This window comes from Nipponia nippon, unplaced genomic scaffold (genome assembly GCF_047370975.1).
Source record: "Nipponia nippon isolate SJK-2023a ecotype South Korea unplaced genomic scaffold, ASM4737097v1 scaffold_1, whole genome shotgun sequence".
NCBI lineage: Eukaryota > Metazoa > Chordata > Aves > Pelecaniformes > Threskiornithidae > Nipponia > Nipponia nippon.
In genome coordinates, this window is record NW_028262290.1 from 148,083,518 (window position 1) to 148,109,894 (window position 26,377).

Sequence of the window (26,377 nt, forward strand, 5' to 3'; positions counted from 1 at the left end):
CTTCAGGATTTAAAAAAAAAAAAAAAAAAGAGTTCCTCAGTCTCTCTTCTGCAGCAATCTGCTGAAAGATCATATAGTATGGAATATTTGTCATACATCTATTATCTGCAACACAAGCCATCTTTGCATGTCCTTTCTGTGTGGATGGGAATAAGAGCTATGTTTTCAAGCTAGTCAAGCTGGAGATTATTCCTGAGACCAATTACGGCTTGTGTACAATGCACACTTAGATGCTGTAACCTACCATGCACAGAATTTTCCTTACTGACAGTTGCATCAGAGAATAGGAGGTCTTGATGTTTTGTAAATAGAGAATATGTGTTTCACTGCTGTTTGGATGTATTCCTATCCAACGAAAACAGGCAAATGAATGATGAGGAACAAAGACCAAAACAAAAAGAATGTAAGTATTGCTTCATGGCCAAAATAGGAATTATTTTCTAGTTTCCAAGATAACACCAAGACAGAGCAGGCAAAAACTACCATAGAATGTCTGCAGATTCTATCAACATGTTTATTTTCACGTTAGGCACCTTCACCCATGTTCAAACACATACAAAAAGGACTGTATGCCAGTATGTTTTGCTTTATAATTTCCTACAGAATCACCTATTGGAAAGTGAGTGATTCTTAGAAAATTCGTGAAAGAACAATATGTTAGAACCCATTCTTTCTTCACTTTGAATCTTTCAAATCCATTTTTAAGGCTTAGAGACACTAAAAGAGGGTAACACTGTAGGGATGAAATTCTAGCCCTCTTTTAATGCCCGTAGCAAAACACATTCCTTGAGCTTCTGCAGAGGCAGGATTCCTTTTGTATGCATACCTCTAAATCATGAGACACATGTGCTCGCAGTTTCAGTAACCAGGCAAATGGATAATGCTCAAGTACAAACCTACATTATGTTCTGGCTACAGTATTTATTGGCTAGTGAAGACTGTGCCATGTATTTAGAAAAGACTGAGACACAGCTTTTTCAAATATTTGTGTATATCTTTTTTTGTTTGAACAGATAACATTGTCTTTTGCTGAATTAAGGGGAGGGGAGGCACTGAGGAGTATGAGGTCATCGAATGTTCATGCAAGAGCAGAAGAAACTATGTACTGCTCATCTAAAGGCTACTTCATTTCAAAGTCTTAACCTTCGATTTGGTAAATTTTCAGCCATTCTAAGAATACTAATGCATATGTGCTAAAAGAAAAGTAAATCAGCAAAGAGAAAATTCAAATGTACATACTCTTTTCACTGCATCTCCTTCTGATATCCAGAAAATGTATCTATTGTCTCATAGTAGTCTTGCTTTCTCTTAATTTTTGATACTTCGTCATTTATGAGTGGTGTTAGCACTGTAACTATAAAGAAACCTTTTTTGATGATGAAAGATGTTAGTAAGTAAAGATCCCAATGTGGGAAATGTTTAAGCATTTGAAGAGAGGACATGTACACTACAAGGAAACCAGATTTTAGAAAGACATCTCCGTTTGTAGCACATGCGAGTATGGAATTGCACATTCCTTTCTGCATGAATGTGTTATATCCCCTCCCCCATTTTCTTCTCTGCAAAACCCTAAGCTGTATTGCAAATTATTATCCACTGGCGTGCGGCCTGGACCCCTTACAAGTTGGAAACCATTTTATATGCTGTAGATTCTTTTCAGTTTTAAAGCCCCGTGTTGGCTTGTGAACAATGATGACATCAACTCTTGAAATCCAACTCTAGCTCTATTCCCTGCTCTGTGAGGCTTATAAAGCCAGTAGCATCCGTCTATTGTTTCCAAATGGAATATATTTGAACTGACATTTCTGATGAATGAGCTGACATTATGATTTGTTTATTATTGGTTTTTCATTGTATCCCTTAAATGTGACTAGATAATTTTAAGTAGATTTTGCAATATGTAATAAAAAATATTGCAATAAGGACATTTGAACAATATATAATATTTGAATATCTATCTATCTATCTATCTATAAATCTGAAATGGAAATGAATATTTAAATTTCCTTATCAATGAAAACTTACAGTGTTGTTTTGCAATAGTGATGTCAAGATAATTTTCCATAAGCTAATGTTGGCTGATGTTACTTAGCCCCTAGTATCATAGCAGTGATATCTGATTGTATCAAAACCAAGATTCACTCAGGACCTTGCAGAATCTCACTGTTTGTGTATAGCATTGTATGTACTTAATATTTATCTCACTAATATGAGATAACTGATATTATGAGATAATAAGACTGACTTATTCAGCTGGATTCCGCTCTAATTACTCTATATACTATTCAAGCGTAAGCTGGTATATGCTGCACAAAGGCACTTCTGAGCTCATATCTCTCTTGTAATTGTGTAGATGACAGGTATGTGTTTAAGAAGGGTGGAAGGTAATAAATTCAGTTAATAATAAGGCAGGTAGGCTTTTTATGTTTGATGTTGTAGTTCAAAGTTTTAGGTGTTCTAAGAGAAAATGTAGGAGACTGTGGTTAAAGAAACCTCACTACTGTGCTGGGTCTTTGTGATCCTTACAAGAGGTTAAGAGCAAACTTAATGTGGTGTATAAATGTGATGCTTTTCTATAGCAGTTTTCCCTGCAGTGTGCTGGAAACTGTTCATGAGTTAATTATTGCAGAAGCCTTGTAAGGTAGATAGGTATTGTGAATTCTGTTACATATGGTGGGCCAAGGACAGGAAAAGTGGTTTTGTAAGGACTGACGTGGAACCAAAGCTTGATAACTCTCGACCCATAGAAAGCTATGATTGGACATCTTTGCAGGCCTACTTAAACAATAATTTTTTTTTTTTTTTAAAGATACTGGATTTTTAGGGGGGAGAGGATCAGAGCACCTTTGGAAGATTATTGCTGTATACAGTTTAAAGTGAACTAACCATTTATTCACCCATTTCTCTGTGGTCAAGGGAATTCTGATTCATGAAAGTTTTCTAAGAACGCTTTAGTGTATTAAGAAATAACTTGTAAGAGAACAGTTGCCAAGGAATAGGGTTGCCACTACAATTCTGCGTTGATTTGTCTTACACAGATTACTCTTGATAAGTGTCCTCTAAATTGTTTCTGCTCTCCAACCTATTTTCTTAAAAGAAATTAGGCCCATTGAAGCACATAAATGAAGTAGTTTATGGCTTTCCATAAGAGCTGAGCACAAAAGCAGGCTACTGGGTGCAGTCCCCTAGCATCGTGACGTAGGCAGGTATTATACTCAACAAGCTCTTTCCTAAAGTTGTCTAGAACAGTAGTTAAAATGGCGGTTCTTGGCAGAGACCTGCAGTTCCCATCATTTGGAGTTGTGGGGTTTAAGTTGCTAGAAAGCCTGTCCATTAATGTTGTTTTGTCTTGCGGAGGAACACAGCAGAGAGGTGGAACAAAATGTGCGTACAGACCCATTTTTGTTTGTTCTGTCTTCTGAGTAATTACCATGTAATTTTTTTTTGGGGGGGGAGCGACTCCTGTAAACTTATCATTTTGAATAGGAAATAATCCAAATTTTGATTAGTTTGAGTAGCTTTTATAAGGTTTCATTGGATAAGCTGATCACAGCCTAGAAAATAAGGTACATATAATCAATAGCGAAGGCCAAAATGAAGTCTAAAAGAAAGAACTTATAAAAGAAAGATTACAATTAAATCTGAGCGATGGAAGATGACAAGGCCGTGCGTTTTTCTGCATTTCAGAGGATGTTGTTTTCAGTAGACTTATCAGTTGTCATTGCATATACCATACTGTGCTTTTCGGTGATGGTTATTGTATGAATAACCACGTCAGCCAGTTGTTTTAAGTAAAGTTGAGAGAAAAATACCACAGGAAGATGAGAAAGAGGAACAGCTATATTCTTTAAACACCATTTTTTTTCTATTATTCTTACTTACTTTTCAAAATACTGGAGACAGCTCTTGAAAATCTTTTCCTTCTTAGGTCATCATTGTTTCTTTATTCCTTTATAAAGATTCATAATAGTTTTTTGTTGTTTTTCTTCAGCAATATATTGTGATTCCAAGAAGAGATGATAACGATAGGAGGAAGGGAACGAATAACAGGAGAGACAGACTACTGGAAACAAAGATACTGTTTGTCCAGTTGTCCCCATTTCTAACTGCGGGACAGATATAGAAAAATGGTAGACCACTACTACCATTTGCCACTTAACTTAGTAAAGTTTAGTGTCTGAATCCATATTTAAGCTGCCAGATATCTCAGATATTACATGTCAGTGGCTGAAAACCCCCTAATTGAACCACTAATTCAAAATTGCTCTGTTCCCTGCAAATCTTACCAGAATTAGTAGGAGGCGGGGTGAGGTACCTCCTTGTAAACTTTCACACCTCGTTAGGCAACCAACTTTGAGATCTTCAGCCAATGTTTTTTCAGTTTTCCATGTCTGTACAACTTAGGTTTTTCACATACAGAATGTTGCATCACAGAAGAGTGATGCAGGTTCAGACTCACAGATTCAAATCAGATTCAGATTACCTTAGAGAAACTAGACCCAACCGTCATTTTTTTTTCCAGCCTGCACCAACCAGTCTGGGTTTGCATGTTGCATTGCAGAGTGATACTTAAATACTGTAGCAGCGGACAGGTAAATCATAAATACAGGAATAATTTCTTTTATTTATTTTCCTGGTTACTTTTATGTGAAATGTGGAAAGCGAAGAGTCTGATGAGCACTCACCACTATAAGTGTTAGGGCCCAAGAACAACCAAATGAACAGTTCATGCCTAACTTTGTTCATGAAAATAGTTTCATGGTCTTCTTATATGATTATTCTTAATTACGTGCTTAATTATATACTTTTAAGCATAAATCCATGATGGAGCCAAGACTGAAATATACAATACCCTGCAGGATCTTACTTAAAAACCCCTAAACTTCTAAGTCATCTAAGGTGAACAAGAAGTTATGTTTTTCCTTAATATTACATGTAAACTGGAGTAGAGCTACAATATTGTATTTCTGTTGAGACAGTGCAAAAATATGGAGTTTCAACATAGCATCTCCACATGGGTGGAGAGACAGCAAAAGAGGGAAGGCTATGTGACCCTGGGGAACTTCTGAACCTCTTGAATACCAGACCATTTTCTACTTCAGAGGTCTAACTATTTTATATCTCTAAAAAAATACGATTTGGAATATGATCTGGATTCCCTTGAGATGTTTTAAAATTTGTCTAGTTCCAGTTGTTTGATTTTAATGTTTATTAAATATTATATGAAATTATATAAAATTTTTTCTTAGCTTTAATCCTCACTAACATTAAATTAAACACAAGTTTTTAGGAATTTTTTGACAAAAACTGAGAAAAAGACCAAAACAACAATGAAGAGGAGACCCGTCTTCACTTTTTTTTTTTAATTTAAAAAAATAGTTTGCCAAGTTAACACGTGTCATTTTCAGCTGTAATGTTCAATGAGTTGGAACCAAAGAACATATACAGTTTGAGGGATGCTGTAGATGTAGAGTGTGCTGGAAAATGTAAATCCTGAAACATAAGAAGTCCTAATGTTTTCTGCAGACCTCTTCCTTTGTTCTCATCTCTCTGACTGCATTCCTGGTTTACATTTCACTGGTCTTTTTGTTTCCATGCTTCCTTTTGAACCACTTGTCATTGGCCATCTCCTTTTTTCCACAGTTGCTTAAAAGCTGTCTTGCAGATTGCTTGCAGTTGATCCTATACATTGACTCTGTATTTTCATGTGATAAAAGACTTCACCCTTTCCCTTCTTTGGCAGATACTTGTGCGCCTCAGTTTCTGTTGGAAGAACCTCTTTGGCCTGAACCCAACTGAGTTACCATCCTGACTTTTTCCCATCCCAGCATTGTTGAGAAATATCACTTTCTCGCATCCTCCCCACAAAACCATTGTGCACAGGAAATAGGCAGTTGATCCTCATTTCCTTCCTTCAGTTTCAAGCTGTTTAGGAGGACTTATGAGTCAGCATCTCGTTTAGTTGTATATCATCATCTACATACTCATCTTTAGCCCTTTGTGTTTTCATTATTGTTTCCCTCCAGCGTCGGCTGATTGCATGTCTCTGCAGGATCTCACCCAGAGACTGTAAACCTAGGGAACACTAATTGGCATGGTAATGTCCTGGCTAACCCGGCTTTGCTTCACACTGTACCTGTGCATTTCTCGGGTTTTAGCCACTTCTTGTCTCAGCAGCTGTCTCATCTTCCTGGGTGACCCGTGATAAATGTAACGTGTTTAATGTATTCTGCCTTTGTATGGGCTTCCCTTTTGAAAGCCATCAGAAGCATAAATCACGGGGGTATTACACAGACTGAAAAAAAGGGGGAAGCTTAATGTGCTCCTCGATTTCTCCACTTCTGCAGCACTGCCAGTACCTCAGTGAGAAGGCACTTCTGCTGGTATCGTCACTGCCAGCGAGACCAGCAGTGCTGCATTCCCGCAGTGGGAGCACATTGCGCTCCTAACACCCTTCTGTGACATTATTTCAGACTGACTCAGGGGGACAGGTGTCTCCTACTAAATCATCAACACAAGTGTCTCAAGCATCTGTGTTTTCCTTTGGAGACTTAGCGTTTCAGTGTTCAACAGGCCTGATCCTGCTTAAAATGGTGAATACTTTCCTTTGATCTGCTTAGCAAGCAGATCCCACAAGGCAGACTTACAGTTCATTCACCCTTGTTTTGAAGGCCTTGGGATAATGACTAATACAATCAGTCAACCCCAAGATATTAATCCTTGTCCTCGCGAAGTTAGTGCATGCTAATCCTTTGGGTACTACCTTATAAGTGGTATTCACCAGACTTTTCTTATGACATCGTTCGATGACATTTGGCACGTTCCTGGCATCTGTACTTTCCTCCTGTGACTCTTAGCTTTCTATACCCTTTTCCAGGGCCACCACTTGCTCTGTTTAGGTTTGAAGTTCAAAAGCAACATGTTTGGCAGCTGTTTCCTTTACCCTGATACCTTTTTTATTACAATAAAGAGACTGACTCCTGAAATTAGTTTTTCTCCGTGTAACACCCCATCCTGCTCATACTTGCCGTTAGTGAGGCTCTGCAACCATTCCTTTAGCTGCGTGCTGTGCCCCAGCCTTGGTTTCCACTCTCCTCCTTGGCCTCTAACATTTTCCACTTTTTTTTTCCAGAGGAAATTATATATGCTTTTTTGTTGATTTTCTCCGTATTACATTTAGATGTCTACATGCCTGTATTAATCTGTTTCTTTGCATGCCAATCCAACATGGACGGGAGTTGGTACCTCTTGTATTCTGGCTACTTGCTTTCACAACTCATGAAGACTTAACACTAGTTTTAACAGGAGCCTCTCTGCTCCGAGGCTCTTTGGTGACAGACAGTGGAAATCCCTGTCATTCTTCCAGCGCACTGAGGCAGGCCCACATTTATAGGTTGTCCTCTTGTTGTTCAAGCTGGTCAAATAATGCCATTCAAACTAGCTAAGGATCTGCACTCTTATATGGGAATGAAATCACAGGCTCTGTACAACTCCAGTTAGGAGGAGGCAGGAGATCCTATCTGTTGGCCAGCAGAGGTTGCTCAGAGCATGTTAGCCAAGTGTTCTGCCCTCTACAGTTCTTTATTTCTTAGTAAATCAAGTCCAGGGTTTTTTAATCTTCTGTGAGATTTGCTCCAACATCCTGTTTCTTCCCTCAGGCTGGGTGTTTGCTCTGGTGTCTCACCTCTCTGGAACAATGATGGAGTCAGGGAGGGAAGCAGGAGACGGGGGATTGTCCCAGGAACCTGTCCCTAGGGTGGGTGAGATTGCAGCCCTTGCTGCATTTGGAAATTGCAAAGCTCTCCTTGAATTCATTTCCCATCATTGTGGACTATATATATCCGCATGCATGCCCACAGATGGAAAAAAAAAATATTCCCCTACAGTCTAGGAGGGAAGGAAGAAATAGATCATTATTGTTTTCCCTCTTTAAATACCCTTGAGGTCATCAGAGTGCTGATGAAGGCATCAGTGTGGTGTTGAGTTTGGAAAGCTAAGAAATATTTTGGAAAGTTCCAAAGGAAGCCGTGCTTCAGGTTTGGATTCAGACCCAAATGTCTTCAAATTTCATTCTTAATAAGGTCTTTACGTGGGCTGCAGTAATGGCCTTGATTATATTTCTCTCATATTGGCATGTCTGGATCTTCTTTAGGTGATCTGAAGTTTGCTGTATAACACTGTGGAGGCCTCGTTTGCCTCCTTATGCAGGAATCAGTGAAGCCTGCTGCTGCACTGCTGCTGTGGTTCTGTGTTTGTGTGTGGTTCATTTTTTCCTGCCAGACGGCGTTTATTCAGAGAATGCTAACTCTTAATCCTGCATCACATCCATGTGATTTCAGATTAACTCCCATGAGAGGAGGGAGAGACTTCTGGATCTAGGCGGACCAGTTTTATATATTTTAACTGCAAATCCTCATCTATCTACTTACTTTAAAATTAAAATAAATACCATGTTATGATAAGAGGAGGGGGAGAGGTAAGGATACAGACAACATTTTCCCTGGACTGAGGGTGTGAAGTGTTGCTGGTTTCGTCAAGCATCCTCATTTCCTTACCCACCCTTAGGTCAGAATTGATGTTTCACTTCCTTCAGGAGTAGGAAAGTCCAGTGAAAAGCAACACAGTTGTAATTCCCCATGAGGTGACAGGGTTTGAGGAAACTAAGTAGCTCGAGTTGATAGTATGCAATGCTTTAGGGAGGGCAGCTGTTGCACACTCTTTCAGTGCTGCCATTGTGCAGAGTAATATCCCTTCCAAAGCATGGTCCTCATGTGTAATGATACCTGAATGTCAAGCAAACATGCAGCATGAATTTGGCATCGAGATGGTATTTAGTCCTTAGAGAATCCATAACTTTTTTCTTTATTAGGAAAATAGTTTAATTAAAGGGCAAATAGAACTTCTCAGGTTTGCATGTGTGGGGTGGTGACATTATAAAAACATGAAAAAACCCTAATACGGTTTCAGTATTACTGAGACATTAGCAACAGACTGTTTTGTCTTTGTGGTTTGGAATTGGAATTTATCCAGTTGTTGCTGGAAGGCTACATTTAATTTCTACTGTGTTTGCATAAATAGCTTATTTGTAAAAATCACATTTTACTTGAACAATTCTAAACGATGCATTTATCATAGGGAGAAAAATGATCTATTGTTCTCTTTAAATAAAATGGTACTGCCCTTTCAAAGTACCCAATTGACAAAAATATGAAAAATCACAGCATGCTTATATGTTGCTTATCTTGTCCCCAGAATCAGCTCTCATATGCTCATATCCCCAGGTTTGTAAAATTCAGAAGATTCTTTGAATTACTCTCTTAATTATGATGTTGGCATTATAATTGCTTGCTAAATAAGATTCTTTAACAAGGACATCATTGTTATCAAAGCAGTTGTATTTCTTTGCCTGGTATGACTAGCTGCGTGCTCTGAACAGGGCAGCAGCAGTTGTCTTGTGAGCCTGACTCTGGCTGAAGGAGGAATCAGTTGCTCAGAGAAGGTTCAAATGAACCTTCAGACAAATGAAGATCAGGGAAAATATAGGACCCCCACCTATAAGGACTCAAACAGCAGGAGGGAATTTCCCCTCCAATTTGCATCTCATTCATGTGTTGGAGGGGAAAAATGTTTGGGTTTTTTTGGCCCTTAAGCCCCTTTTAGCACATTTTCACATTCTGTGTGCTTTGAGATCAGATGTAGAATAGTAAAGAGAGATGTGATTGGAGAATACTTTTTAATCATACCGTAGTTTATCTTTTATTCTTTTTAAAGTTGTGGTTAATCAAGAGTAATATAGTATTTCTAAGTTCTGCTTGAAGGATTCCATGTCTCTCTAGTAAGTGTGAAACCAACACAGAAGTGTACTGACTACTGCTAACTCCAGCCAAGAGTAGTATCATTTCTTAGGAAGAATGCATATTTTGCCATTTCTCATCAGATATGGTTGCTAGATATGTATTTGAATCTGTGTGGCTCAACTCTTTTTGCCATTAATTCTTATATTAGAACATTATTTCTTTGACACACCACCACGTGTAGCGCATCCAAACCGAGTCCAGCAAAGGTCCTGAGAATATTGCATATTAAGTATTGATAGAGCATATTGTTCCCTGGGACACGTGCCTTTCTTTCATTATTTTTCAGCATCCCTTCCCTTCCCTTCCCTTCCCTTCCCTTCCCTTCCCTTCCCTTCCCTTCCCTTCCCTTCCCTTCCCTTCCCTTCCCTTCCCTTCCCTTCCCTTCCCTTCCCTTCCCTTCCCTTCCCTTCCCTTCCCTTCCCTTCCCTTCCCTTCCCTTCCCTTCCCTTCCCTTCCCTTCCCTTCCCTTCCTTCCTTCCCTTCCCTTCCTTCCCTTCCCTTCCCTTCCCTTCCCTTCCCTTCCTTCCCTTCCCTTCCCTTCCCTTCCCTTCCCTTCCCTTCCTTCCCTTCCCTTCCCTTCCCTTCCCTTCCCTTCCCTTCCCTTCCCTTCCCTTCCCTTCCCTTCCCTTCCCTTCCTTCCCTTCCCTTCCCTTCCCTTCCCTTCCCTTCCCTTCCCTTCCCTTCCCTTCCCTTCCCTTCCCTTCCCTTCCCTTCCCTTCCCTTCCCTTCCCTTCCCTTCCCTTCCCTTCCCTTCCCTTCCCTTCCCTTCCCTTCCCTTCCCTTCCCTAGTATACTTTCAGTATGTACAGGTTATTCTCTTTTAATTTCTCTTGTCCTCCTTTTTCCTTTCCTGTTAACAATTATCTCTCCCCCTCCCCTTCTTTTCTCTCTTTGATCCACAGGTTTTGCAGTGCATGTTGGTCTCCCTTCATTCAGAACTTGACATTCAAAGGTACTTGATGAAAATTGAATCCTCTCAGAGAGTTAGTACTGTACTTTCTTTTTTCTGCACTCTGCTGTGGATTGAGTTTGTTACCCTTTAACTGTGTGTATCTTGCTTCACAACTAGCGTTCTTGAATAAATATGGATCTGCATGCTTTTTCCCCCTGTATTTCACAGCAGTGAAGTGTCATTCTTTTAGATTAATTGCATACGGGAGTATGATGCATGTGCATCCTTTGACAATTTTTTAATTCTGACTTTTCCTTTAATGGCATGATAGACATGAAGTCCACACTCTTGTCTTAGATGCTTTGAAATCCACCAAAATTCAGTGGGAGGTCCTAGATAAATAAGTGATCCTACCAGCTGTCTCAGTTCTAACTTTATTTATGTATTTATACATACTTGGAACTGGCAGAAGGTGTAAAAGTCTTGCTGCAAAGTTAAGGACAGCTCTGTGGGCACAGGAGTAAATATTTTTGTCTTTGACATGCAAAAAAGCTTAGTTCTGCAACTTATAAAATGATCTTATATGTACACTGTGCACCTGTGAAGTCACCTGTATCTCACCTTACTTCCTATTGACCTCCTCTGCCATTTCTATATGGCTTGTAATGCCATATAGAGTGGATGTCTACTACAGTTACTTTTCGCCCCCCCAGGCAGTGCATGTGTACATGCCTTTTAGATGTGTACGTTAAAGGTGCCTCTGCATGGTTTCTACCACTGTCAAAAGTGCAATCACAAAAGCACCAAGATAACACATGCTGCAAGCAAGGAATAAGGCTTTGGAGCATGCAGAGTGCACAGCGGCTTATTTGCACCTGATTTGTCGCTTCCCGACAAATTTCCACGTACAGGATTTAAACAGGCCAATAAACATGCCGACCACAGGGAAGGCTGGGAGAGGCAGGGTGTGAAGAGCAGTAAGGCTTCTCCCTCCTTTGCCAAGGAGATGGCCTCGAGGGAGGGAAAAAGAAGCAGAAGGGCGCGGTGACAAGTTGGAAGGCAGGAGCAGGGGAAGCTCCTCTCTTCCACAGCATCTCTCTTGCAGCAGCCCCCTAATTCTCCCTAGGTGCCAGAGCAACAAACTCTGATAAGTGCTTCATTGCACGTTTACTTCCATGAGTAGAGGCTAAAAATAAGTCACTGGCGTGGGTGTGCTGCTGCCAGAGGCAGCTCTGCCTCCCGCTTGCTTTTCCCGGGTGTTTGTTCTCGCTGGGGCTGGCAGCACCCACCGGCTGCTGGGGCCTGGCCCACACAGAGGGCAGCTCACACCCTGCCCTGAAGACCTCGTCCCACTCACCAGCCTTCGTGTTGATGGTGCTTTTTTCGGTTATTTTTAAAATAGCATGTTAATTAAGAACTCCTTCTTAGCTTGTAGAAAAAGAGAAAAACAGGTTTTTCCAGGACCGCAGCATTGTGTTCCTATGCTTTGGGAAACAGACACCACAAAAACAGACCCTCCTCCTATTTTCCTTAGGGACATGTGTGGGAGAACAGGGATGGGTAGATAATAATTTTCTTGAATCTGAACACACTATCCCCTAGGTACATTTAGGCATCTGGTATATATTCTTTCTTCTCGTCCTCCCCCCCCCCACCTTTGCATGTGGTTTTAAGCATGTAAAGATCTTTGCCCTTTAATCAGCATAATGACAGTTTTTGTTTAAATCATCCCTTTTAATCTTCAGAGTTCTCATGACGGTTTTGGGGATTGTGTAGGTAGGAGTTACCTCACCCGCTGCTGATGAAATGCAGCCATCTCCCGGATGGAACAAGGGGTCATGCTGGCTCATGAATACTTCACAGTAGGGTTTTTAGGAGGGAAAAGAGAAATAGCTTCCAACTGAAACTGCCATAAGATTTTAATTAAGACAAATGTTGATGTCCAGGCTGGAATTTATGGATAACCTATTTAAACAAAGTAATAATAAACTGAAGCTATGATGCAAGAATATGACAAAGACTGTGAAAGAACAAATTTTGCTGTGAGCAAAATTGATGGAGCCATAGAAGCCTTTGCAGGGAAGAATAGTGAGGTGATCAGTCACTTTTTAAATTTAGCTATCATGTATAAATAAATACTTCATGTCACAAAGCATTAGAATAAAACAGAGAGTTATACAATTTTATTTTAAAATGAAAGATTTCTTTCATTCAGTGTGATTTTTGCTTATTACCAGTGGGTGACTATTAGTTTTGTCTATTGTTTTACTTCAGTTTCTACCCTAAAATCTCAGGCTGGCATTTGTAGAAAGAGAAAACCTTGGATTTGGACAGAAACATACTGAGAAATATTTCTCCACTTTAACGTGGATGGCTTGGGTTTTTCTGGTATTTCACGTATTCCAAAGAGATGCCACAGCATGTTGCATATTTCAGTCTGGACTTGTCTGGACCAATTAAGCTGCTCTTAGACAGGCTGCTGAGTTCCTTAGGGCAACATTTTCAAATGCAAGTTCCTCCAATTAAATATCTGAATAAGAGGTCTGGCAGCATAAGTGCTGAGCACCTACAGCTTTTATTGCTTCTAATGAATATCTTTACTGTAAACACACAGCTTTCCTGAAGAGCAGGCTTCAATCTATCTAGGCGCTTACAGTTAGAAACCAAAGTTTGAAAATGTTGCTTCATGTCAGTCATTGATAACACAGTTTCATGAAAAACTTTCTCTGATAACTCTGGGAATCGCCCTGCTGAAGAGCGAGCCATGGTCCTGCGAAGGGCGAGCAGGAGTCGGCAGCCTGCGGATGTCCGGCTCGGTGATTCACAGCACTCAGGATTAAAAGAAATTGGTTTTGGCGGCTTGCCACAGCAGGGAGCATGCAGCTGGCCACCAACAGGAGCTCGCAAGGCTCCTGGGAAAATGTGCAGATTTTTATGATGATCTGAATATCATTCCGACCTAAAAATATGGCAGATAAATTCTGACACGTCATTAGACATGTTTTTTTCCGCTAGGTGAAAGAAACTGGGGTCAGCATCAGCGCATACAAAGAGTGGTGATAAAGATCCTGTCGTAAGCAGAGAGGAGTTTTGCCTTCAGATAAATTCATAGAAATGAGTAAAATAACCACTCAGCGCGGCGTTCTGACCCCGCCGTAGCGATGGGCTCTGGTAATGCGTGGCTGTGACTGAGCACTGCCAGGTTTTAATGCAGCACCTTCCTGTGGCAGCTGGTGCCATTGGCTGAGTTATCTTCCCCTCCTTCTCGTTTGTGCTGGGAGGGAAGGGGAATGCTTTCTTTTACCTTACTTGGGAAAATTCTTCTGGGTCTGTTTCCTTCCTTCCTCAGAGCGTGAAAAGATCTGCAGCAGGGCTGTACCTCAGGTTCATGTACACTGAATTCATTGCTTAATTACCACACTGCAGGGAACTCGGGGAGGGCTCAGTGATTTGTGCTCTGCTTGCTTTCCTCCTGCGGTGAGTATGGTGAACTCAGGCTTTCCCCAGCCCGCCGGCAGCAGGAGGAGGCCGGTAGCACCGCAGCCGAGGGGGAGCTCAGGCAGCGTCCAACGCAGAACGTGCCTCAAAGTCAGGGAGGCTGCAGGCAAGTGGGCTACCTTGGTTCAGTCCTAGGGATGGTGGGCAACCATGGCTCAGGCACTGTGTCTCTCCTTATAAAGGAGGAAAGACTTCTGGCCATTCATACTGTAGAAATTAATATTGCCACCAAACTGAGAGTGCTTGTGATTAAGGACCGGCTTTGTAACTCATTGTCATCGATTCAACAGAAAACAGTGAAACATTTGTGTTTGAAGTACAGAAATAAAAACCAGAGACATCCGGTAGCCCATGAGCAGGCATCAGGGAATAGTATAACTAACTCCTACAGAGTCTACATGGTGTCGAGTGTAGGAGCGCGCTCCTGCTCTCTTCAGCTCTCGAGAGCACGGATGCTGTTGTGCGCCTTCTCCTGGCATGGTACTGTTGCCAACTGACGGTGTCTGAAAGGCACATGCCATAGATTTTTGCATCCCATAATGGTGAAATAACACACAAAGAAAAGCGAGCTTGTCATGAAAGATGGTTTTATGTTACATTCAGCTGCTGAATCACCTCCCCGCCCTGAGTTCCCCCAGTGAGAGAAAGTATCCAAATGCATCCATTGCACAGATGTAACATGAACTTTAATTTATATAGACATGTATAAGCATTTAACTTTTCTGAGAAAGTGCTATGGAAAACATTGCTATAATAAATGCTTAAAAATAAGAACATGTGGGTAGTATTCACTTTCTCTCCAGCAGCAATATGTCACTAATAGCATGTCCAGGCAAGTAAAACCCTGTAGTTGTGATAATATGGGACCCCAAAGACTCTGTATCTTTGGAAAAAGCAGATCCTTCCTTCAGACAACCATAATTTGGACAATTTGACGCATATGTGAGGAAGAAATATTATTGTTGTGATAACAAGAGCTCATGTGCTGTGACAATATTTCGGAGATAACAAATTCATCATACATTAAACACAGCCTGTTTATGTGCATATCTGCAGTCTGTCACATATCCAGTAGCCATCTTCAGCACAAGTCACAGGACAATTAGTTTACTTGAAGGTCAAGAGAAGCAGGTTTCCATTTTTCTTTTCATTTTTCTTCTTCATTTGAAATGTCAAGAAGACACCAAAATGTTTTTTTTTTTTGCCTATGCTAAGTGTGTTTTTAGAGCACATGATTGGAAAGAGTTATTTTACTAGCGCTGTATTATTTTTTTATGTCTTTGTTTATCATTTGTACACTGCCAGGAGTGCTAGCAACTTCGAAGATGTGTATGATAAGTTTCTTCTCCTGAAGAGATAAGTGTCTGTCAACATAGAGGCTAAGGAAGTTCCTGGAGACAGGAAATAAAAAGTGTGAATTCATCAAGAGATGAAATTAAATCCTTCTTCAGGTCATGGGATTTTTTTCTTAGTTCTTTTTTGTCTGTGAAAATGTGTGAAGCAAATTTGCGGGAAAGATTTTTAAAAAGAAAAAGAAGGTAAAAAGGTTTCAGTTATATAGATTAGTATATTTATTAGTTTTAGTATGGTTCTGCTCTTCATAACATCCTTCCATGCTCATTTCCAGTTATTTTCCGATTACTATATTTATTAGTTATATAGATTAGTACGGAAAATAACTGGAAATGAGCATGGAAGGATGTTATGAAGAGCAGAACCATAAAACCGGGTAGAACAAAAGGGTGAGAGGATTAGTGGGGTCAAACGTGACCAGAGGACCAGAGGCAGAAACATGCATGGCACTTGAAGAACATCTCTGGTGCCCCGTGACTGCTCATTACATTGGCATCTCTGCAGTATTTCACTTTTCCTTATTCAGGTACCTTCTGATTTCACTCCTAATTATTTGAAAATTTATTGCATTCAAAGAGCCTTGCACTTTTTTTGCATTTTTTTTCTGAGTTGGCGTAAGAACTAAAGCAGATATATTAAAAGTGCATACTTTGGGCAGGCTGTAACAGACAGACATCAGTCATGAGGCATGATTAACCACAGTTTTAATTCTTGATCAAATCCCAAGAGTAGCTGGAAGATACTGGATCTTCTGTAACTGCTGTCTCCATGTATTATGCTTAAATATATACCCTGAAAGGGTTACAAGGATCTATATCCTTGTAAATAAAATATTATATCCAAAATAAAATAGTAATCTCAAAGCACCATGTAATTATATGTAAGTTTTCACTGAAATTGTTCACCCTTATTTTGGCCTTTCCTTTCTGCTGAGCTTCTTACCCAGAACTAGCATAGGCAAGATCTTTTATCAGTGAAGTCTTCAAGGAGGTTCAGCTCTACTCAGCTGGCTGAAAAATCAAGCCTATTGCACAAAGAAGAATGCAGGGGGATGTCTCCTAACATATAGCTGGCGGGGGGAAGACCATGGCTGACCAAGGAAATTGTAGCCTAACCAGTATTGGCACAGGGGAAAAGAGAGAAACCCACTGCCTAGTTCTGAGCCCTCTTCTGTTTTCTGGCATTTATCCCAGAGGTGGGGTTAGGAAAGTACTGGTGTTTCCTTGGTTTTGAGTGCCTGTGTGGAGTATCTGTTTACAAATGCCTTAATTTTGGATAGTGCTACTCCTTAGTGGGCATGTCTTGAGTTTTCTTCTCTGTTAGGTATTATGTTTTTTGCCCTTTGCTAGCAGATGCATTAAAAAGGCAGCCACCCAGGCACAGTGATGCCCCGTTCATTGCTTTCACTGGGTTTATGCAACACGCAGCTGCAGCGCCATCCCGACTCTAGTAGCAGCAGTCCACACTGCGACTCTAGTTGGGTTCTGATGGGTCCTGAAACATGGGCTGTATGGTGAATATTTGTTTTGTAAATGCTTATACTGTGTTCTAGTTCCTGAAAAGTACTTAAAGGGACACTGCCTGAAGTATTATTTTAAGCTTTTGAATATTTTTTCAATATGCTAGTGAACATTCTATGGAAAAAATGTATATGGTACAATTTATTAAGTATTTATTTGCCATCTGCCTTATTTATCTTATTTGATGTTGGAATCACCACACTGAATAATTATTACAAGGGTTAGATAACGCTGAGGGTTTCTGCCTTGCTTTCTTCAGTTATCTTTACAAGTCCTTGTAGGTTATGGCTCCATAAATGTTGCTTGTCCTCTCCCCACTTCATGGGCTGGTTTTCCTAAGAAGTGCTGCCTAGGAATTCACTTGATTATTAAGTAGCATCAAGCTTAGTGCTCACTGCCAATAATAAAAATGCTTTCCTATCAAATATGCACTCGTATCTCTCAGTTACTTGAATAGCCACTGTTGTTGCTGTGTTTGAGGAGGTTTTTTATAATATGTTTAAAATTCGGAATTACTCCAGAAATGCAATGTTTACATGAGTTGAGCATGACAAATAGCTTGAAGCCTTTCAAGCTTCATGTCTGAGCAGAATCCGTGATGTGCCTCTGCCTTGCTTCGGGAGGCTCTGGTACGTCTCTTGGGGCTGCAGTATTTGGGCTGAGGAATGAGGGCTGCTAAAAGGGGTCTTTTTTAGTCACAGTAATGCTGGCATTATCATCCAGGGGGATCTGAGATGCTGTGTGTTAGGTCCTAAAGAATTGCCCGGGGGCAACCAAAGAAGCACAGCATTGCTGAGGTTGGCTCCATCTGCGCATTGACAGGACACACTGGGCAACTGCACAGCTGAACCCGTGTCTGTTGCTTCTGGTAATGAAGTATCCCCTTACTGCTTAAATATGCACCTGTTCGTATGTGTTGATAAACTATATATATGCAACTGCCTGTCTCAAATGACATCTGGGGATTCAAATGAAAGAGAAACAAAAATAAGTAAAAGCAAAGCAAATTAAGCTTGATTCATATTATCGGATTTTTTTTTTCTTAAAGAAACAACAGCAATCCCCTTCCTAACAAACTCTGAAGTTAAAGACCTTTTGCAGGTTGATTTTGTTACTTTTGTTTGCATCTTGTTTTAGTTTTAGTTATGGTTTTCCAGAAAGTGAGAATTATGTGCCCTTATTAATGGATACATACAGTTAAGTTATTAATCAGTACAAGGAACTGCAAAGCTGACTTGGCTTGTAATACTCCTGTAATATGCCTGTGTAAATAAAATACTTCAGCAGTGACGGTTCCCAAGCCATTTTGGAAAGTTGAATGAAGAAGTACTGACTAATCAAATTCTTTCTCTGTGTTTGCAGGTCACTTGTCACCTCTGTAAATTTTCAGGCACAAGTCCCTGTATTTACAACCTGCAGACTAGTGCTGACCATGTCAGAGGCACTTCAAAGCATACTTTAGTTTGCTGAGAACAAGTGTTGTTAGCTTTAAGTCCTACAAAAATTCAATGCTCTTGAACAATTTCACTGCGGGACATTGGATAATACCTAATATTTTAATATTAGCATTTCAAAAGTGAAAAGTTCTGGAGGATTTAGCTTTCTTGTGAGGTATTTCTAATTTATTGTAGTTTGTGAGCAACTGCACAAGCTGGCAACAACAGGCCTCTATAGCCAGCTAATGAAAATCTAATAAAAGTTAAAGTTCTTCATACTTGCAACGTCACATAGGGAATATTATGTGATGCATGCTATTGCTGAAACAAGCTCACCTCATTTCACTTGAAAAACCACTGAAGGAACCAGATGTCAGCAAGATAAGTCATCTTGGCTTTCCAGAAAGAAGCAAAATCTTTTAAGGATCTTGACAGCATCTTCAAACCTAGAGTTGAAATGGATTTTAATACAGGGGATTTTTAATGTACTAGCATCTGTCCTTAAATGATAGGGAAGAAGAAAGTGTATATGTTTTACAACATCTTGTGCCTGTGCTGATTATAGGCCTTTATAAAGTTCATATTTACATACTGGTTTTGGGACAGAGTAAGCTTGCTTTGCTTTGAATTTCTGCTTGTACAGTGTCTGTTCTAGTTTGATATGATATAGAGTTTGCTTGAGAGACTGGAAAATTATTCTTCCAAAGTAATAGTAACATGTGGTTGAGGGAGTTTCACTAAACAGTATTGAGTGTACTTCTTAAAGCAACCCCTCTTTGTAGAAAGCTCTTACAATGTCACTTATAGTTAGCAAAAAAGTGTTCAGGACATTGTATCTGCTATTGAGTGTGTTTTTATTAGGCAGATCTTAAAAGGAAGAGTCAGTAGAAGTGCATAAATGAAACCATCTCTCTCCCTTCCTGAGAGAGTTGGCTTTTTCCACATACTGTGTTTAGCAGTTAATGAAGACATTTCTGATTTATATCGACAAAGTAATTGTTTGTGATTTCAGCTAGAAATGTTGGATGGCTATTTTGGCCTTGCTGCATGACCTGTACCTTTCGTAGATGGCACAGCAGAATATACTGAGATTGATAGCTTACAACTACGTCACAGTAATTCTTTTCAGAGGATTTTTCTTCCTAGACTTGTCAACATAAGTGTGTGTGTGTGTGTGAGTGTGTGGACATGCCTATGCTATAGCGGTTGTTTAAGCAGCAAGGAATGGCATTACCATACATCTCCTCAGCACATGTCTTATCCTCAGGGCCTTGTTAGCAACAAAATTTGCAACGTGGATGTACAACCATAAAAAACATAGCAGAATACCCAAGGACACTTTTCCTAAATAACCTACACAGAAGTGACCTTCAGCATACCAGTATTTGAAGAAGTTTGGACTTCTTCCTTCTTCTCTTTGGTTTTTTCCCCCCATATTCTGGTTTCAGTAGACCAATAATGAAATGCTCTGTTTTGCAGACAAGAAGCCCAAAGCCGTCCCAGAGCCCGCAGCCCAATTTGGGTGACCAGACAGAACACCTCTCTGAAGCGTCTGCAGATTCTTTAGAGGCCATGTCCGAGGGTGATTCTCCAACCCCCTTTTCGAGGGGCAGCCGCACGCGGGCAAGCCTTCCCGTGGTGCGGTCGGCAAACCAAACGAAGGAAAGATCACTGGGTAAGACCCTGCTTCAGTCCTTCTCCTCTCTGCTCTTAGCCTGTGTTTTCCCTTTGTGCATTTAAAATAGCTTTTAAATAGTTTGAGGTTAAAAAAGTAAAGACTTTGTTAGCACATTATTTTTAATGTCAGGTTGCTCTTTGGAAATGAGCTCAGTATAGGATATTGGGTAACGTGGGGGAATGGTGAAATTATTTTCCTAAGATCTGAAAGTGTGCTAGGAACATGGGAAACAAGGATAAAGATGCAGACCCTGACATGAAATGCTGACTGATGTTTAAAATCCAATATTGCAAATACTTTTTGCCAAGCCTGCACACTATATAGCAGTGAACTTAGTACAAGATTGCACCCTCATTTTCAGACAGGAGACACAAGGGTTTTACTTTATCATCTCTTCAAAGCCAGGCCTGGTTGGAAGAAACCTAGAGATGATGTTGCCTGACAGATCCAGCTCTTAGTGAAAAGACTTGGTATTTGCGTGGCGGTAGCTTTCCAGGCAGAGGATTTGAATGGATGTGCTGACAGAGATGCCCTTTACTTTGGGGCAGTGCCCTTCTGTCTGCCTGGTGACACGGGTGATATGTTAGCGCAGGTGGACAACTCTGCTTCCCGCGTTCTTTCCATATCTCAGGGTTGAATTAAGCCCAGCTGTGAACCAGAGCTCCTTTTATAAGAGTGGATTTTGTCCCGGAGACTCTGCTCTCAGCTGACTGATGGTATGAGTAAAGGCTGTTTTTTTGAAGGAGGACACCAGAGGGCAGTTAAACTGCTGCGAGAAGGCGGCATTAACTCGCATGCGGATTGCTGAGGAAGGCAGGTTTTTGCTCAGAGGTAATAAACTGAAATGCTGCTTTCCTGTAGACTCATCTCCCAGCATACAGTGACACAAACCGAAGGCTGGGCTGTGAATCGTACCATGCTTGTAAGCTTGTCACGGTAGTTTACTCGTTCCTCAACAATCTAAGGCAGTTTCTGTCAACAGTGTTATGATATCTGACAAACACAACAAATGAGAAGAAAACAGGGCTGGAAGGGGTCCCTGCCACCTCCAGAGCTGGCAAGTGCAGAGCAGTGGCGCTGGGGACAAGGGGCTGATCCCTGCCCGTGTCAGCTCATGGAGTGGCACTGCTGCCCTCCGAAAGCCCTTTGGGCCACGAATATGTCAGGCTCTTTGGGGACAAATTTTGAAGACTCCAACCTGGACAAGACTTTTTGGTTTAGAGGTGTTTTTAAGAGCAAGCATGTAGCACACGTGTGTTTACTATACATGCAGAGGATTCATCTCTGCCTATATGTCGCTGCTGGCTAGGGCGTCCTCAGAATGGCTTGCTTCACCCTGAGATTTTCTGGAAAACATGTATTTGGTTCAATGTGATGTCAAGTGGATTGGGGCTTCGCAGGTCCCTGTGTGACTCGCAGTCCAGCCTCACCGCATGGGTTTCAGCTGGCATTCGGAGATTACTCCAGGCCACGTAGGGTATCTCAGCTCTGAACTTCTGTTTCAGATGTGAGATGAGAATTGATAAACGGCTTTCGGGAAGCTTTTTGTTGGCATCAAAGGGGGTGGCCTGCTATGCACCAGTGCTTTGTGCAGTGTTTTCTTCCCCCAAAGATGAGCTAGAAACACCTTTCTCATTGTCAGTGTGTACATCTGAAAAGAATACAACAACCCTGTTTCTGGAAAAGACTTAAGTGCTCATCACTACAAATAAACCTGGTAAGTTACAGGAAGGGCTGTACTAGATTAGATGAAAAATCCGCCTGGCCCCGTCTTTTGTCCCCAAGAGGGACCACAGGGAGCTAGTCTAGGCAAGAGTAAGAACAGGGTAAATATGTGTATGTACAATCCTTCCCCCAAGTACTCTCCCAGCCTCAAGCTGTCTTTAGCCTAGGGATTTCGTAGTTATGGTTTCTGCCTGTATAGTAACCCTCAAGAGATGTCTCCTCCAGGTATTTGTTCAGTCTCCCTTTGAACCCATGTAAATTTTTTGCATCCGCAAGAGTGCAGCTGTGACTTTGGCAGTGAATTTTGTTGGTTTACTGCCCAACCATCGCTTTTCTCTTGCTTTGTTTTGTATTTGCTTATCTGCTTTAAGTTAATGTCGTGCCCCCTTGTCCTTGTGTTGGAAGTGACAGCAAACATTAGATCGCTATCTGCTCCCCGTGGGCCATCTCTGATTTTGTAGGCCTGTCATTTCCCTCAGGTCATCTCTTCTCCAGGCTGAGAAGTGCTGCTGTAATCACTTGTTCCTCACCCAGAAACCATCCGGGACATTTGGTGATCATTGTTGCCCTTCTTTGCACTTCTTCCAGTTCGACAATATCTGTGCTGAGATGAGAGGACCAGAGCTGCAGAAGCTCACTGTTAAGCAGTCCACTCTTAAACCCTTTTTTTAGCATCTGTTGCATATACTGAAATGTGTTGTCCAGGTCCTCATGGAGGACAGTCACATGAAGATGTACCATTTTATTTAATGGACAGGATTTCAGACCTTGCAAGGCACCTTATCTCAGCCTGTCTTTCGTATACTAGAGACAAGACCCTGGCTTATCCCAGCGTGAACAGGCAAAATGCGGGGAGGGGGAGGGAGGGGAAGCAATGTAATACGAGGCATTTGAGTTGAGAGTTTTTGATTTGAAACTGGAGCAAAATAAGCCTTTTCCCACTTGCATTGCAGGAGGGGTCACAGCTATGTGTGTGGCTTAAGGGATCATCATACTAGCCAAATAGGAGGTAATATATTGTCACCACCCCACAATCTGTCATTTTCAAGTTGTTCCAGGAACTATTAATAGCAAATTGTTTGTTTTAAAAGATAGTTTAAAAATTATTCTGATATAGTTCAATTTTAGATTATTATTCTTCAATGCATTTCTTTTACAATAATGTCCTTTTCATCTGTCTTTTCTGCCAGTGTGTTCTAACACCACCAGGAGCAATGTTCTGAAATTTTGAGACTCTTTGCAGAGTTAGGATTGGTTTTACTTCCAGCAGTACAAGGGGAGTGTTTATTTTTAAAAAACAGGAAACTGTTTATAACTTCAGTTTTAAAAGCGTTATGAAAATATTTCTGTTCACGTGATTTTAAACAAGCTATGTATAACCACCTCGCTTTCAATCTCTGTTAACTTTTAAATTTAATCTAATTTAAATACACGTTATGTTTTGATCCTCAGCCAACATAATTTCAGTGAAGAAAATGACCAACTTTTGTGAATTTTTATTAATTTTAGATTTAATATCTCAATGCTGTTGTTTTAAAAACCTGATGTTTTCTTTTTGAAATTCTAATTCTTCTATAGATTTTATTAACTACGTATGAGTCAGTTTGTTTTTAAATTGTGGTCTGAATTAACACGGAGCCTGAGAAGGAATAGCGGTAATGCATTTTGGCTACCCCAACATCATTTATCAGTCAGGACTAATCTAATAGGACATGGTATTCTGACATGCGAGGCTATCACATGCCATGTGGAGTTGACCCAGAAAACAGTATTCCAATTGTGGGCCCATTTAAAATTTCAGCCACAGCTTTTGAAATGAAGGTCTTTCTTGGCTAAGAGGTCCATCAGAAATTGGCACTTCTCTCATCAATCTGCAGCCTGGAGACAAAGTGAGATATTAAAATAAATTAATTCACTGTGCAAGAGAAAATTAAATGTATTTTGAAATATCTATTTGAAAGCTGGGAGTTTTTCCAGTGTGATAACTGTGGGAAAAAATTATCTAGCAAAACCGTCAGAGCGAGAATCAGCTGAAACCTGGAAAGTGCTCAAAAGCTTTCAACAAACTTCACTTGCAATTTGCCTGGAGGAAGCAGAACCTGACAAGTGCCCAGCGAGGTTACGCCAGCAGCCAGCCTGTGCCCACGCTGCAGCTCGCTGCTGTCGCTGCTCCGGTGCCTCTGCAAGGAAATCAAGACAGACAAATATTTTCACTTGTAGTCTCTCTTGTGGCACATCTGTACAAACGACAGGCCTGATCCTTTGTAAGTGCGCCAGCATCCTCTGTGGTGACCGAGTGGTTGGGGCGGTTGACGAGATCGGTCACAGCCCCGATGGGCAGGGTGTGATCACAACCTCCAATTGCAGTAACAGCTGTAGGTGATCCCGCAGGATCCGGCTGTACACGCAGGCTTGGATTAAGGAAGAATATGGTATTAGGAGGGATTTCCATAAATGCACAAGGATTTGGGTTTGAGAAGTTACTGAGGAGGATGAAGTGTTACGGCTTGTGGGCTGCAGGCATCTTCTCTGGGTGTCCCGGCCGGGGCACCCAGCTGCTCTGGTCCAGGTGAATAAGCAGAGGATGACTGGGCTCCTCACTGGCAAACCTGTGCCTAAAACTAGGTGGCATTGAAAGGCCTCTGCAGAAATGTCTGATTTTGCCCACGTTTACATTTTATTTGCCTTCAGAGGAATTACTCACAGGAGTAACATTACACAGCTGCTTAAGGACTGGCATGAGGCTCGTCTTAAACAATCATGGAATATTCTGAATATTATTTGTTAGCCCCTCAACCCCAAGTTTTAGCAGGCACAGATTTTAAAGTCTGATCAATTAGTTTGCTGCCACCTTCTATGCAAATGCTGTTACTGATTGTAATAGTAACACCTGGATCTTTTGTAGCATTTCTTGCAGGTGTTTCTCAAAGCCTGTTAAAAAGAGAGTCAGGGCTGTAGTTACAATTTTACACATAGGAAAACTTTTACGGAGGGAGGGATAGTGACTTGGTTGCTGTCACCCAACAGTAGAAAGAACTCTCTATACATGTGTATGCAATGTACTGTAAGACTTACACAGAAAAATATAAATGCTAAAAGTAGACTTATATATTATATTGGTGGTAATTAATTGTTATTTACTTTTTAGGAGCTAGAAATTAAAATAGGCATGTTAAATCAGGCAGAAGATATGTGAACAGCCATAGATTTTGTAAGAGAAGCCTGTGATTTGTTAGCAGTGGCACTGCCCTCTTGGAGTCCTTAGCGCATGATTCAAGGCTAATGAAGTCAGCAGGATCTTCAGTTTAATTCATGGGAGAGGAACTCCCTGGGAACTGTGCTTCAAGTTAAGGCTGAGTATAGCTTTAATGTATTCAGTCATCTTAAAGAAATTTTCCCTATCTTGTCTTTTTACAGTGTATGCAAAGCAGCCAACATGCAAAAAGGTCATGTAAATATTTGCTGCCATGGTCAGATACATTAACGTGGGCTGTCAGGTCTATAGGAAAACCAGCCTGAAACAACTAGTTGCAATTATTAAATTGAAACACATCCTGGGAAATTAAAACATTCTAAGGTAACAGTAGTTTTCCTGTCCAGCTTTTCTAGACTTTATCTTCTTTCATATTTCTTCAAATTATAGTTGAAGTTCTTGGACTTGGAAAGGAAAAAAAAAAAAAAAGACACTTCTTACCTGAAATATTTTGTGTCAAAAGAGCAAAAGAAGGTAAACAATCATATCGACATATTATAGTGCTGGGAGTTTTTTCTGTTTCATTTATTGTCCTTACATGATTTGTGAAAGACAGCTATATGGAAGAGTGAAATATGGGCCTTCCCAGGCTAGCACTCGTGCACTCAATTATTGTTTACTTAACACATTCTTCCTCCTGTAAGAGAATGTCTTGTGTGTACCTGAAAAAAAAATGCTTCCAAGAAGCAAGATCTTATTTAGTACATACTGTTTCAACAGAAGCACATTCTGTCTGCCACTAAAAAGCTGATAAGCAGTATATTTTAGGTGCTGTGTCACACTGGAGCTGAATTTGACTCCATTGCAACAGGCTGTATCAGCATGGACCCAATGGGTTCATTGCAGTGATACTGGAGTAGATGTGCAGTGTGCTAAATGAAACCATTAGGTATGCAGGTCTGCATCTGTCATTGCTATATCTGTTAAATGTTTTTTGAATGCAATCTTTATTATATTTATTTGCACTGCAGTAATACTAAAGGATCCCGACTAAAAATGGGAGCTCACCATGTTGGGTAATAAACACAGTGAGAAAATACTCCTATTGCAGGGCCTTGCAACATGAATAAACCAGAATGAAAAGTGGTGAAGATAAAGGGAGAGTTAGAGTAATTAGGGTCCAAACTGACCAACTGAATAAAGCTATGTCAAGGTGGCAGTGGCT

General features: G+C 40.7%; 1 protein-coding gene across 15 annotated transcripts in view; it reads left to right on the forward strand.

Annotated features, from left to right (window-relative positions):
* KIAA1217 (KIAA1217 ortholog) overlaps nt 1-26,377 on the forward strand; it is a 377,218-nt gene that overhangs the window by 257,125 nt on the left and 93,716 nt on the right. For 14 of the 15 annotated variants that reach the window (XM_087776760.1, XM_087776747.1, XM_087776756.1 and 11 more), the window contains one exon: nt 20,036-20,231. In XM_087776760.1, coding sequence (XP_087632886.1) covers nt 20,036-20,231 — 196 coding nt within the window. Of the gene's footprint in view, nt 1-10,794; nt 10,810-20,035; nt 20,232-26,377 lie in introns of those variants that run through there. The other variant, XM_087776828.1, reaches the window with a different exon arrangement.